This window comes from Gobio gobio (genome assembly GCF_949357685.1).
Source record: "Gobio gobio genome assembly, chromosome: 10".
Lineage (NCBI taxonomy): Eukaryota > Metazoa > Chordata > Actinopteri > Cypriniformes > Gobionidae > Gobio > Gobio gobio.
The window spans coordinates 54,081,629-54,096,002 of NC_137116.1; the positions used below are offsets into that span (position 1 = coordinate 54,081,629).

The following is a 14,374-nucleotide window of genomic DNA, read 5'->3' on the forward strand; positions in this document are numbered from 1 at the left end:
AGGTGGCACAATTACAACGATCATTCTATAATCCCACCCATTTTAAAGCGGTGCTAACTGCAGTGGAAAACCAAACCGAGCCAAAGCAAGCCGTCCCGAAAACCGAGTCTTACCACACAGTGGAAAAGCGCTATTGGTTACGTCAAAACCGTGACCAAGCCGTTCACACAGAACACATTTTCTGCGCTGCTTTTCCATTGTTGCCATGTAAACAAGCACTAGACAGACATATTTGACAATTGCACTCGCTTGTTTAGAAAGCCATGTAAAGTTAAAAGAAGTGCAACTTTAAAAAAAAAACTTCTTTTTTTTTCAATTCCACTGCATCTCATGTTTTTTAAACGCAAAGAAGTACCCTGTGTGATCGGCGCTTTGGTTATTTATATTTAAACTATGCATAAATACATGATGCTGTTTTGTTTATAATTGTTTATGCAATTTACTCAATTTGATTTTATTTATGTTATGCACTTTATTGTACAGATAGTCATGTTATTTATTTGCTTTGAATAAACAGTTGACTGTGGTGCATTCATATTTTGCTTATGTAGCCTCAGGAGAACAGACAAAAGCTTTTACCCCCTAACTGAAATTATGCCTTTTAAATTCGAATATAATTCAAATATTAGTCATATTTAAGCATAACATTTGAATTTAAACCTATTAATAATAAATCATAAACAAGTATAAATTAGGGTTGTCAAAAGATTAATCACATCCAAAATAAAAGTTTGTGTTTACATAATATATGTGTGTGTACTCTGTTAATTATTATTTTTATATAAATACACACACAAGCATGTATATATTTAAGATTTTTTTTTTTATATATATATAAAACATTTATATTTATATATATTATAGATTATATAAATGTATATACAGTATATACATGCAAATATTTCTTAAATATATACATGAATGTGTGTGTATTTATATATAAATAATAATTAACAGAGTACACACACATATATTATGTAAACACAAACTTTTATTTTGGATGCGATTAATCGATAAATCTTTTGACAGCCCTAGTATAAATACACCGAGTAGGTTACATGCATGTGAGTGAATTTAAGAATGCTTCTTGTAACGGAGTTGTTGAATTCTGTGGTCTCTGTGTGATATTGTTAATGTGAATTTGAGTGGTGATCTAATTGTGTTGCTAGGATGGCATGCATGTGGTGAACCCGTTGCCATGGTGCCCGCACTTGGAGTCAGTGCGACCGGTGCCCGCAGGTGGCATTGATGTCTTCCTGCCGTGTGAAGAGTGTGGAGGTGATGTTGAAAACTGGATCTGCCTCTTCTGCTACAAGGTAACAGCTAATGATGCTCAAAATCACATGAGGTTTAGACGTCCCATTGCTGACGGTGGTACAAACTGGGTCTCATCCACTAACGTGTGTGAAATCTGCATACAAACAAACGCTCACAAGCAAATCCTCATCCAGTAATCAGCAATAGCTACTATAACATTTCTAATAGAATAACTTATGATTACATTTTCTACATAGATCATCTTAAATAGTATAGTATAGTTCCTAGCCATATCGGGCTAGAAAATCACAACTTTTCATTTTCCGTCGGTCTTATTATACGATATTATAGACCCGTTTAGATCTGCTCTGGCGGGTAAAACATCTAGAGAACACCCTCAAGTTAGGCCAAGAAGATTTGTCTGTAAGGGTACTGTCTAAACGCACAGTTACCTGACAAATATTTTTAAAGTAAACCTGACTCTCCATTTTCTTCCACCCCAGATAGGGGATTTCATCTTTATTTTTATTTCCTTTTAATTTCCTTTTAATTAGGGGCCAAGCACCGAAGGTGCGAAGGCACCTATTGAAACCGTTCCCGTTCTTATTATTATTATTAGGGGCCAAGCACCGAAGGTGCGAAGGCACCTATTGAAACCGTTCCCGTTCCTATTATTATTATTATTAGGGGCCAAGCACCGAAGGTGCGAAGGCACCTATTGAAACCGTTCCCGTTCCTATTATTATTATTATTCATCTTCTTCTTCTTCTTCTTCCGCCACGAAGTCTATGGCAGCCCATAGAACCGTATGGTAAAAAGTTATGAAATTTGGCACACTAATAGAGGACAGTCTGAAATGTCACCATAGCAAATTTTGAGTCTCTAACTAATTCCCTCTAGCGCCACCATCAGTCCAAAATTAGACTCATGTTTATGCTAATAACTTTTGAACCATAAGGGCTAGAAACAAAATTCTTTTTTCCTCTGATTCCTTGGCTCAAGACAATTCGATTGCACCCTATGACGTCATTTTCCGTCATAATAATTTTCCCGCCATTTTTAATTAACCGAAAAACCTACTTTTGCGAACTCGTCCTAGACGGTTCATCCGATTTGCACGAAAATTGAACCAGATCATCTTCAGACCATGCTGACAAAAAATCTTGCAAATCAAGTTGATTCGTCAAATCATTTGCGATAAACGCGCAAACAAATTTTACGTAGCGGTTGCAAAAGCACTCTTAAGGCAATATCTCCGCAACGCTTTATCGTATTCAAACCAAACTTGGTACATGTCATCACAAGCATGACTTGAGGCAACATGCAGTGTTTCGGCGCAGCGCCACCTACTGGTCCGGAGATACAAAAAATGGCTGTTTTTGCTTATAACTTTTGAACCGTTTGTCCAAAAATCATAAAAGTGGTCTCGTTAGATTCAGGACGGCATGCCGAGTCGTCTGATGTTCAATTTTGCCATATCGGCCATTTTGGCTGTCGGCCATTTTGAATTATGTGCTAAAATGCTGTATTTTACAAATGCATTAGTGTATTGTTACTAAACTCGGTATGTGACTTCCTTGCTATGCCCTGAAGGTACTCAAAAAGTTTTAGGGCAGTGCCACCTTGTGGTCAAAAGATATAACAAACTTGACAAAAATGCTAATAACTTTTGAATAAATTAGCCTAGTATATTGAAACTGGTCATAATAGAGTCATTGGCTCATGCCGATTCGATTGCACCCTATGACGTCATTTTCGGTCATGATAATTTCCCCGCCATTTTTAATTTTCAAAAAAACCTACTTTTGCGAACTCGTCCTAGACGGTTCATCCGATTTGCACGAAAATTGATCCAGGTCATCTTCAGACCATGCTGACAAAAAATCTTGCAAATCAAGTTGATTCGTCTAATCATTTGCGATAAACGCGCAAACAAATTTTACGTAGCGGTTGCAAAAACACTCTTAAGGCAATATCTCCGCAACGCTTTATCGTATTTAAACCAAACTTGGTACATGTCATCACAAGCATGACTTGAGGCAACATACAGCGTTTCGGCGCAGCGCCACCTACTGGTCCGGAGATACGAAAAATTGCTATTTTTCCTTATAACTTCTGAACTGTTTGTCCAAAAATCATAAAAGTGGTCTCGTTACATTCAGGACGGCATGCCGAGTCGTCTGATATTCAATTTTACCATATCGGCCATTTTGGCTGTCGGCCATTTTGAATTTTGTCAAAAAATGCTATATTTTACAAATGCATTAGTATATTGTTACTAAACTCGGTATGTGACTTCCTTGCTATGCCCTGAAGGTACTCAAAAAGTTTTAGGGCAGTGCCACCTTGTGGTCAAAAGATATAACAAACTTGACAAAAATGCTAATAACTTTTGAATAAATTAGCCTAGTATATTGAAACTGGTCATAATAGAGTCATTGGCTCATGCCGATTAAATTGCAACCTATGATGTCATTTTCGGTCATGATAATTTCCCCGCCATTTTTAATTTTCCAAAAAACCTACTTTTACGAACTCGTCCTAGACGGTTTGTCCGATTTGCACGAAAATTGAACCAGATCATCTTCAGACCATGCTGACAAAAAATCTTGCAAATCAAGTTGATTTGTCAAATCGTTTTCGATAAACGCGCACACAAATTTTGCGTAGCGGTTGCAAAAACACTCATAAGCCTATATCTCCACAACGCTTTATCGTATTCAAACCAATCTTGGTATATGTCATCACAAGCATGACCTGAAGCAACATGCAGCGTTTCGGCGCAGCGCCACCTACTGGTCCGGAGATACAAAAAATTGCTATTTTTGCTTATAACTTTTGAACTGTTTGTCCAAAAATCATGTCTTCCGCACCATGCTTTGAAGGTACTCAAAATGTTTTGGGGCAGTGCCACCTTGTGGTCAGAGGTTATAACAAAATTTACAAACATGCTAATAACTTTTGATTAAATTAGCCTAGTTTAATGAAACTGGTCATAATACAGTCATTGGCTCATGCCGAGAACAGAGATACTAATTTTTCCATATTTGGTCAAACATCCTGTCCTCAATGTTCTTATTTGATCAAAACCTACTTTTTCAAACTCATCCTAGACCGTTTGTCCAATTTCCACCAAAATCGAATCGTATCATCTTCAGACTGTGTCAACAAAAAGTTAGGGATTTTGCATCAATAGATGAAACCGTTTTTGTAAACCGCAGCGACGAAGTTGAGCCATTATGCCAAAATTACTCTTGAGGCTGTATCTCTGCAATGCTTTGACATATTGGCATCAAACTTTGCATGTGTCATTGTTCGCTTATTCTGACCACACCACATCAATTTCGTATCTGTGCCACCTATTGGTCAAAAGTGATAAACCATTAACTTATATTATCAGTGACTCAATATATGATATTTCAGCCATTTTGCCTAATCTTCTTAAACTGTATAATTGTTAATTGTTGCAGTTGGTCTGACACTCTCAGACTACAATGCATTTTTCAGCCTTTTGCCTAAAATCATCTTAAAACGTGATTAATTGCTCATTGCTCCAGTTGATCTGACACTGCCAGCCATTTTGGCATGTCTTGTCTTCTTCTTTGCGCTTGGCCCCGGTATTGCTGCTTGCAGCTATATTTCATCTTCTTCTTCTTCTTCTTCCGCCACGAAGTCTATGGCAGCCCATAGAACCGTATGGTAAAAAGTTGTGAAATTTGGCACACTAATAGAGGACAGTCTGAAATGTCACCGTAGCAAATTTGGAGTCTCAAACTCAATCCCTCTAGCGCCACCATCAGTCCAAAATTTGACTCATGTTTATGCTAATAACTTTTGAACCATAAGGGCTAGAAACAAAATTCTTTTTTCCTCTGATTCGTTGGCTCAAGACAATTCGATTGCACCCTATGACGTCATTTTCCGTCATAAAAATTTTCCCGCCATTTTTAATTTTCCGAAAAACCTACTTTTACGAACTCGTCCTAGACGGTTCATCCGATTTGCACGAAAATTGAACCAGATCATCTTCAGACCATGCTGACAAAAAATCTTGCAAATCAAGTTGATTCGTCAAATCATTTGCGATAAACGCGCAAACAAATTTTACGTAGCGGTTGCAAAAACACACTTAAGGCAATATCTCCGCAACGCTTTATCGTATTCAAACCAAACTTGGTACATGTCATCACAAGCATGACTTGAGGCAACATACAGCGTTTCGGCGCAGCGCCACCTACTGGTCCGGAGATACGAAAAATTGCTATTTTTGCTTATAACTTCTGAACTGTTTGTCCAAAAATCATAAAAGTGGTCTCGTTACATTCAGGACGGCATGCCGAGTCGTCTGATATTCAATTTTACCATATCGGCCATTTTGGCTGTCGGCCATTTTGAATTTTGTCAAAAAATGCTATATTTTACAAATGCATTAGTGTATTGTTACTAAACTCGGTATGTGACTTCCTTGCTATGCCCTGAAGGTACTCAAAAAGTTTTAGGGCAGTGCCACCTTGTGGTCAAAAGATATAACAAACTTGACAAAAATGCTAATAACTTTTGATTAAATTAGCCTAGTATATTGAAACTGGTCATAATAGAGTCATTGGCTCATGCCGATTCAATTGCAACCTATGATGTCATTTTCGGTCATGATAATTTCCCCGCCATTTTTAATTTTCCAAAAAACCTACTTTTGCGAACTCGTCCTAGACGGTTTGTCCGATTTGCACAGAAATTGAACCATATCATCTTCAGACCATGCTGACAAAAAATCTTGCAAATCAAGTTGATTCGTCAAATCGTTTTTGATAAACGCGCACACAAATTTTACGTAGCGGTTGCAAAAACCCACTTAAGGCTCTATCTCCGAAACGCTTTATCGTATTCAAACCAATCTTGGTACGTGTCATCACAAGCATGACCTGAGGCAACATGCAGCGTTTCGGCCCAGCGCCACCTACTGGTCCGGAGATATAAAAAATGGCTATTTTTGCTTATAACTTTTGAACCGTTTGTCCAAAAATCATAAAAGTAGTCTCGTTAGATTCAGGACGGCATGCCGTGTCGTTTGATATTCAATTTTACCATATCGGCCATTTTGGCTCTCGGCCATTTTGAATTATGTGCTAAAATGCTATATTTTACAAACTCATTAGTCTATCGTTATGAAACTTGGTATGTGTCTTCCGCACCATGCTTTGAAGGTATTCAAAAAGTGTTGGGGCAGTGCCACCTTGTGGTCAAAGGTTATAACAAAATTTACAAAAATGCTAATAACTTTTGATTAAATTAGCTTAGTTTAATAGAACTGGTCATAATAGAGTCATTGGCTCATGCCGATTCAATTGCACCCTATGACGTCATTTTCGGTCATGACAATTTCCCCGCCATTTTTAATTTTCCAAAAAACCTACTTTTGCGAACTCGTCCTAGACGGTTTGTCCGATTTGCACAGAAATTGAACCATATCATCTTCAGACCATGCTGACAAAAACTCTTGCAAATCAAGTTGATTTGTCTAATCGTTTTTGATAAAGGCGCACACAAATTTTGCGTAGCGGTTGCAAAAACACTCATAAGGCAATATCTCCGCAATCCTTTATCGTATTCAAACCAATCTTGGTACATGTCATCACAAGCATGACCTGAGGCAACATGCTGCGTTTCAGCGCAGTGCCACCTACTGGTCCGGAGATACAAAGAATGGATATTTTTGCTTTTATCATTTTTTTAACCGTTTGTCCAAAAATCATAAAAGTTGTCTCGTTAGATTCAGGACTGCATGCCGAGTCGTCTGATATTTAATTTTACCATATCGGCCATTTTGGCTGTCGGCCATTTTGAATTATGTGCTAAAATACAAACGCATTAGTCTATCGTTATGAAATGTGGTATGTCTTCCGCACCATGCTTTGAAGGTACTCAAAAAGTTTTGGGGCAGTGCCACCTTGTGGTCAAAGGTTATAACAAAATTTACAAAAATGCTAATAACTTTTGATTAAATTAGCCTAGTTTAATGAAACTGGTCATAATACATTTATTGGCTCATGCCGTGAACATAGATACTAATTTTGCCATATTTGGTCAAACATCCTGTCCTCAATGTTCTTATTTGATCAAAATCTACATTTTCAAACTCATCCTAGACCGTTTGTCCGATTTCCACCAAAATCGAATCGTATCATCTTCAGACTGTGTCAACAAAAAGTTAGGGATTTTGCATCAATAGATGAAACCGTTTTTGTAAACTGCAGCGACGAATTTGAGGCATGATGCCAAAATGACTCTTGAGGCTGTATCTCTGCAATGCTTTGACATATTGGTATCAAACTTTGCATGTGTCATTGTTCTCTTATTCTGACCACACCATATCAATTTCGTAACTGCGCCAACTATTGGTCAAAAGTGATAAACCATTAACTTATATTATCAGTGACTCTATATATGATATTTCAGCCATTTTGCCTAATTTTCTTAAACTGTATAATTGTTCATTGTTGCAGTTGGTCTGACACTCTCAGACTACAATGCATTTTTCAGCCTTTTGCCTAAAATCATCTTAAAACGTGATTAATTGCTCATTGCTCCAGTTGATCTGCCACTGCCAGCCATTTTGGCATGTCTTGTCTTCTTCTTTGCGCTTGGCCCCGGTATTGCTGCTTGCAGCTATATTTCATCTTCTTCTTCTTCTTCTTCTTCTTCTTCCGCCACGAAGTCTATGGCAGCCCATAGAACCGTATGGTAAAAAGTTGTGAAATTTGGCACACTCATAGAGGACAGTCTGAAATGTCACCGTAGCAAATTTGGAGTCTCAAACTCAATCCCTCTAGCGCCACCATCAGTCCAAAATTTGACTCATGTTTATGCTAATAACTTTTGAACCATAAGGGCTAGAAACAAAATTCTTTTTTCCTCTGATTCGTTGGCTCAAGACGATTCGATTGCACCATATGACGTCATTTTCCGTCATAAAAATTTTCCCGCCATTTTGAATTTTCCGAAAAACCTACTTTTACGAACTCGTCCTAGACGGTTCATCCGATTTGCACGAAAATTGAACCAGATCATCTTCAGACCATGCTGACAAAAAATCTTGCAAATCAAGTTGATTCGTCAAATCATTTGCGATAAACGCGCAAACAAATTTTACGTAGCGGTTGCAAAAACACTCTTAAGGCAATATCTCCGCAACGCTTTATCGTATTCAAACCAAACTTGGTACATGTCATCACAAGCATGACTTGAGGCAACATACAGCGTTTCGGCGCAGTGCCACCTACTGGTCTGGAGATACAAAAAATTGCAATTTTTGCTTATAACTTCTGAACTGTTTGTCCAAAAATCATAAAAGTGGTCTCGTTACATTCAGGACGGCATGCCGAGTCGTCTGATATTCAATTTTACCATATCGGCCATTTTGGCTGTCGGCCATTTTGAATTTTGTCAAAAAATGCTATATTTTACAAATGCATTAGTATATTGTTACTAAACTCGGTATGTGACTTCCTTGCTATGCCCTGAAGGTACTCAAAAAGTTTTAGGGCAGTGCCACCTTGTGGTCAAAAGATATAACAAACTTGACAAAAATGCTAATAACTTTTGATTAAATTAGCCTAGTATATTGAAACTGGTCATAATAGAGTCGTTGGCTCATGCCGATTCAATTGCAACCTATGATGTCATTTTCGGTCATGATAATTTCCCCGCCATTTTAAATTTTCCAAAAAACCTACTTTTACGAACTCGTCCTAGGCGGTTTGTCCGATTTGCACGAAAATTGAACCAGATCATCTTCAGACCATGCTGACAAAAAATCTTGCAAATCAAGTTGATTTGTCAAATCGTTTTCGATAAACGCGCACACAAATTTTGCGTAGCGGTTGCAAAAACACTCATAAGCCTATATCTCCACAACGCTTTATCGTATTCAAACCAATCTTGGTATATGTCATCACAAGCATGACCTGAAGCAACATGCAGCGTTTCGGCGCAGCGCCACCTACTGGTCCGGAGATACAAAAAATGGCTATTTTTGCTTATAACTTTTGAACTGTTTGTCCAAAAATCATGTCTTCCGCACCATGCTTTGAAGGTACTCAAAACGTTTTGGGGCAGTGCCACCTTGTGGTCAGAGGTTATAACAAAATTTACAAACATGCTAATAACTTTTGATTAAATTAGCCTAGTTTAATGAAACTGGTCATAATACAGTCATTGGCTCATGCCGAGAACAGAGATACTAATTTTTCCATATTTGGTCAAACATCCTGTCCTCAATGTTCTTATTTGATCAAAACCTACTTTTTCAAACTCATCCTAGACCGTTTGTCCAATTTCCACCAAAATCGAATCGTATCATCTTCACACTGTGTCAACAAAAAGTTAGGGATTTTGCATCAATAGATGAAACCGTTTTTGTAAACCGCAGCGACGAAGTTGAGCCATTATGCCAAAATGACTCTTGAGGCTGTATCTCTGCAATGCTTTGACATATTGGCATCAAACTTTGCATGTGTCATTGTTCCCTTATTCTGACCACACCACATCAATTTCGTATCTGTGCCACCTATTGGTCAAATGTGATAAACCATTAACTTACATTATCAGTGACTCAATATATGATATTTCAGCCATTTTGCCTAATCTTCTTAAACTGTATAATTGTTAATTGTTGCAGTTGGTCTGACACTCTCAGACAATGCATTTTCAGCCTTTTGCTTAAAATCATCTTAAAACGTGATTAATTGCTCATTGCTCCAGTTGATCTGACACTGCCAGCCATTTTGGCATGTCTTGTCTTCTTCTTTGCGCTTGGCCCCGGTATTGCTGCTTGCAGCTATATTTCCTTTTATAACTATTATACTATATATATTTTTATTTTATTCACTTATAACCATTTTAACTTCATTTCTGTGTAAAGCACTTTGAATTGCCACTGTGTATGAAATGTGCTATACAAATAAACTTGCCTTGCCTTGCCTTGCCTTATATCGTATTATACTTATTATACTTATTATACTGCAGAAGAGTCAAGTTTTAAATAGGAAAAATATTGAAACTCTTTGGTCATTTTTTGAGCGAGATGCTAACGGTCTAATCAGATTCAATGATCTATGCTAAGCTATGCTAAAAGTGCTACCGCCAGACCCGGAGATCGGCTGAATGGATTCAAAAACGGTAAAACTCAACAGTTCAACTCTAGGGGAGTCGGAAAATTAGCCTATTTTCAAAAAAAAGTTGCGTGTTCCTTTTAGATGCAGGTACATGTATGATTTAGCACATGATTCAGGCGAGAGTGTATGGAGATGTTTTGTGCACATTACTAACTTTGAGTATGTGGACACTCTTTAAGAATACTCCAGATTCATACATTTTTGAGGTCAAAGGGGGATAGTTCACCCAAAAATGAAAATGTGCTGTTCATGCAGGTGTCTATTTTTCTTCAGTAGAAATGTAGAGATTTTTAGCTGAAACCGTAGTCATTGGTGATTCATATAATGCAAGTCAAGGGCTACCGTCACTTAGAGAGTCAAATAAACATATACAGGCAAAACAAAATGAATGCCCATGGCTCCTGACGACACTTTGAGGTTTTATGAAACGATCGGTCTGTGCAAGAAACTGAACATTATTCCCTGTAATCCACAGCCTTGTGAATTTGTCATCAGAAGTTCTCCTGTGCAAATAAATATGAATAATCCACACAATTAGTAGTGATTAAGATGCATTATTTTTTTTATTACAAGATTCGATGAGTATTTTTCTTCTTTTCTTATTTGAGATCACATATGAATAGTTAAAGGATTAGTTCACCCAAAAATGAAAATTCTGTCATTAATTACTTACCCTCATGTCGTTCGACACCCGTCAGACCTCCGTTCATCTTCAGACACAAATGAAGATATTTTAGTGTAAATCTGATGGCTCTGAAAGGCCTCCATTGGCACAATGCACTTTACACTCTCAAGACCCATAAAAGGCACTAAAGACGTCGTTACAAAGTCCATCTCACTACAGGGAGTGCAGAATTATTAGGCACGTTGATTTTCTGATCATATTTTTTTTCCAGGCACATTTGACCAATTCCAAACCACAGTAATCCTAATAACTACTATTGATTTAGTATTTAATAATGTATAAGTGATATATAATTGTTCATGAAGGCTGGAAATGAAAATCACCTTATATTCAGGTGTGCAGAATTATTAGGCATGTTTTCTTTTACAGATAAATTGAGCCAAAAAAGAGATTTAACTCAGACTGAAAAGTCAAAAAGTATTAAATGCCCATGAGAAGGATGCAATACTAATGCAATACTAGACATTGCAGTTAAGGCGTGACCATTGGACAGTGAAATGCTCGTTGGGTCAGCAGGATCTGACAAAAACAGGTGGTGAAGAAAAGACACCTGTTAACTGCAAAAGAATTAAGAATTAAGGTGAAGAATTAAGGGTGAAACCATCAGGAACCCTTTAGTCTCCAGCGCCACCATTTTCCAGAGCTGAACCTACCTGGAGTCTCCAGAAGTGAAGGTGTCAGGATCTCAGAGACTTCAGTTAGGTAAAGAATCCTAAAAAATGACCCCCACTAGATAAGAATCATAAGCTGAAGTGTTGTAAAATACATGAAGAAGGTTTTTTTATAGGCTTTATGGACAGATAGGTTGAGAGTGACTCTTGAAGGACCAGAACCACATCCTCTAGTACCACTGTTTGAAGAATTCATCTTCCAGAATCTGGCAGTACATTTTGGGAGTTCATTTTTAGTCCATCTCTGCAAAACGGACTTCAGGATGGACTAAAATGAACTCCCAAAACGTACTGCCAGATTCTGGAAGATGAATTCTTCAAACAGTGGTACTAGAGGATGTGGTGCTGGTCCTTCAAGAGTCACTCTCAACCTATAAAACCTATAAAGCCTATAAAAAAACCTTCTTCATGTATTTTACAACACTTCAGCTTGTGATTCTTATCTAGTGGGGGTCATTTTTTAGGATTCTTTACCTAACTGAAGTCTCTGAGATCCTGACACCTTCACTTCTGGAGACTCCAGGTAGGTTCAGCTCTGGAAAATGGTGGCGCTGGAGACTAAAGGGTTCCTGATGGTTTCACCCTGAATTCTTCACCTTAATTCTTAATTCTTTTGCAGTTAACAGGTCTTTTCTTCACCACCTGTTTTTGTCAGATCCTGCTGACCCAACGAGCATTTCACTGTCCAATGGTCATGCCTTAACTGCAATGTCTAGTATTGCATTAGTATTGCATCCTTCTCATGGGCATTTAATACTTTTTGACTTTTCAGTCTGAGTTAAATCTCTTTTTTGGCTCAATTTATCTGTAAAAGAAAACATGCCTAATAATTCTGCACACCTGAATATAAGGTGATTTTCATTTCCAGCCTTCATGAACAATTATATATCACTTATACATTATTAAATACTAAATCAATAGTAGTTATTAGGATAACTGTGGTTTGGAATTGGTCAAATGTGCCTGGAAAAAAAATATGATCAGAAAATCAACGTGCCTAATAATTCTGCACTCCCTGTAGTGCCTTTTTAGGGTCTTGAGAGTGTAAAGTTGAGCCAATGGAGGCCTTTCAGAGCATCAGATTTACACTAAAATATCTTCATTTGTGTCTGAAGATGAACGGAGGTCTGACGGGTGTCGAACGGCATGAGGGTCAGTAATTAATGACAGAATTTTCATTTTTGGGTGAACTAACCCTTTAAAGATTGTACAGGCACTCAGTTTTTTCCTCTCTTTTTTTTCAGGTGCTCTGCGGGCGTTATGTGAACCAGCACATGGTGACCCACGGGCAGGTGTCCGGTCATCCTCTGGTGCTGAGCTTCGCTGATCTTTCTGTCTGGTGCTACGCCTGCGAATCATACATCCACAACCAGGTTTGTGCCGCCCACATCACAGGCCTCTTTTGATGAATGGCACCATTAATGTTGATCTGCAACATGAATGAATGATGCACTTCATGAGATTGGCATTACTGCTACTTGACTCTGTGTGACTGTTGTGTATGTTTTCCAAAGATTCAGATCAACAGCTGTGTAACTGTGTCTGTCTGTCTCTGCACACACAGGTGCTCCATGAAGCCAAAAACGCTGCTCACCTCGTGAAGTTTGGAGAGGGAATTCTTCCTTTCAACTAAACCAGCAGAGAGAAGGAAGTGTGTGTGTGTGTGTGTGTGTGTTGTGAGATGGTTGTTGTTTGTATGTATATAGATGCAGTGAAAATGACACCAAACTGAGCTGCAGTGGAAGCAAATGTTCCTTCTCACTTGTGTCTTAAAGGGATAGTTCACCCAAAAATTTAAATTAGCCTTGATTTACTCTCCCTCAAGTCATCCTAGGTGTGTATGACATTCTTCTTTCAGACGAACACAATATATTATATTAAAAATGTCCTGGCAGTGAATGGTTGTGTCGTTTTTGAAGTCCATTAAAGTGCATCTATCCATCATATAACTGCTCCACACGGCTCCAGGGGTTAATAAAGGCCTTCTGAAGCGAAGTGGTGCGCTTGTGTGAGAAAAATATCCATATTTAAAACTTTATAGACTAAAATAACTAGCTTCCGGCGGTCAGCGGTGCGCAAGTCGACTAAATGAGATGCTCCTGTACATCACGGGTCACTCTTTTAGTCGACTCGTGTACCGCTGACCACCGGAAGCTAGTTATTTTAGTCTATAAAGTTTAAAATATGGATTTTTTTCACCACTTCGCTTCAGAAGGCCTTTATTAACCCCCAGAGCCGTGTGGAGCAGTTATATGATGGATAGATGCACTTTTATGACACAACCATTCACTGCCATTATAAAGCTTGGAAGAGCCAGGACATTTTTAATATAACTCTGATTGTGTTCGTCTGAAAGAAGAATGTCATACACACCTAGGATGACTTGAGGGAGAGGAAATCATGGGATAATTTTCATTTTTGGGTGAACTATCCCTTTAAACATATTTCATAGATTCTCATTGTGCCAATTATGCCAAATACACATTTTATGAATGGAATCGGTTTCATCTTAAAGAAAATAATTTTTTAAAAGGTGCACTCTCTGCAAATTGTTAAAGTAATTTTGTAAGTTATTGCAGAAGTGCGGT

At 38.0% G+C, this 14,374-nt stretch overlaps 1 protein-coding gene across 1 annotated transcript in view; it reads left to right on the top strand.

Annotated features, from left to right (window-relative positions):
- hdac6 (histone deacetylase 6) overlaps positions 1–13,549 on the top strand; it is a 66,963-nt gene extending 53,414 nt beyond the window's left edge. The window contains exons 26-28 of the mRNA XM_079828017.1: positions 1,170–1,316; positions 13,031–13,159; positions 13,351–13,549. Coding sequence (XP_079684143.1) covers positions 1,170–1,316; positions 13,031–13,159; positions 13,351–13,419 — 345 coding nt within the window. The 3' untranslated portion in view covers positions 13,420–13,549. The remainder of the gene's footprint in view (positions 1–1,169; positions 1,317–13,030; positions 13,160–13,350) is intronic.
- The last annotated feature ends 825 nt before the right edge of the window (positions 13,550–14,374 follow it).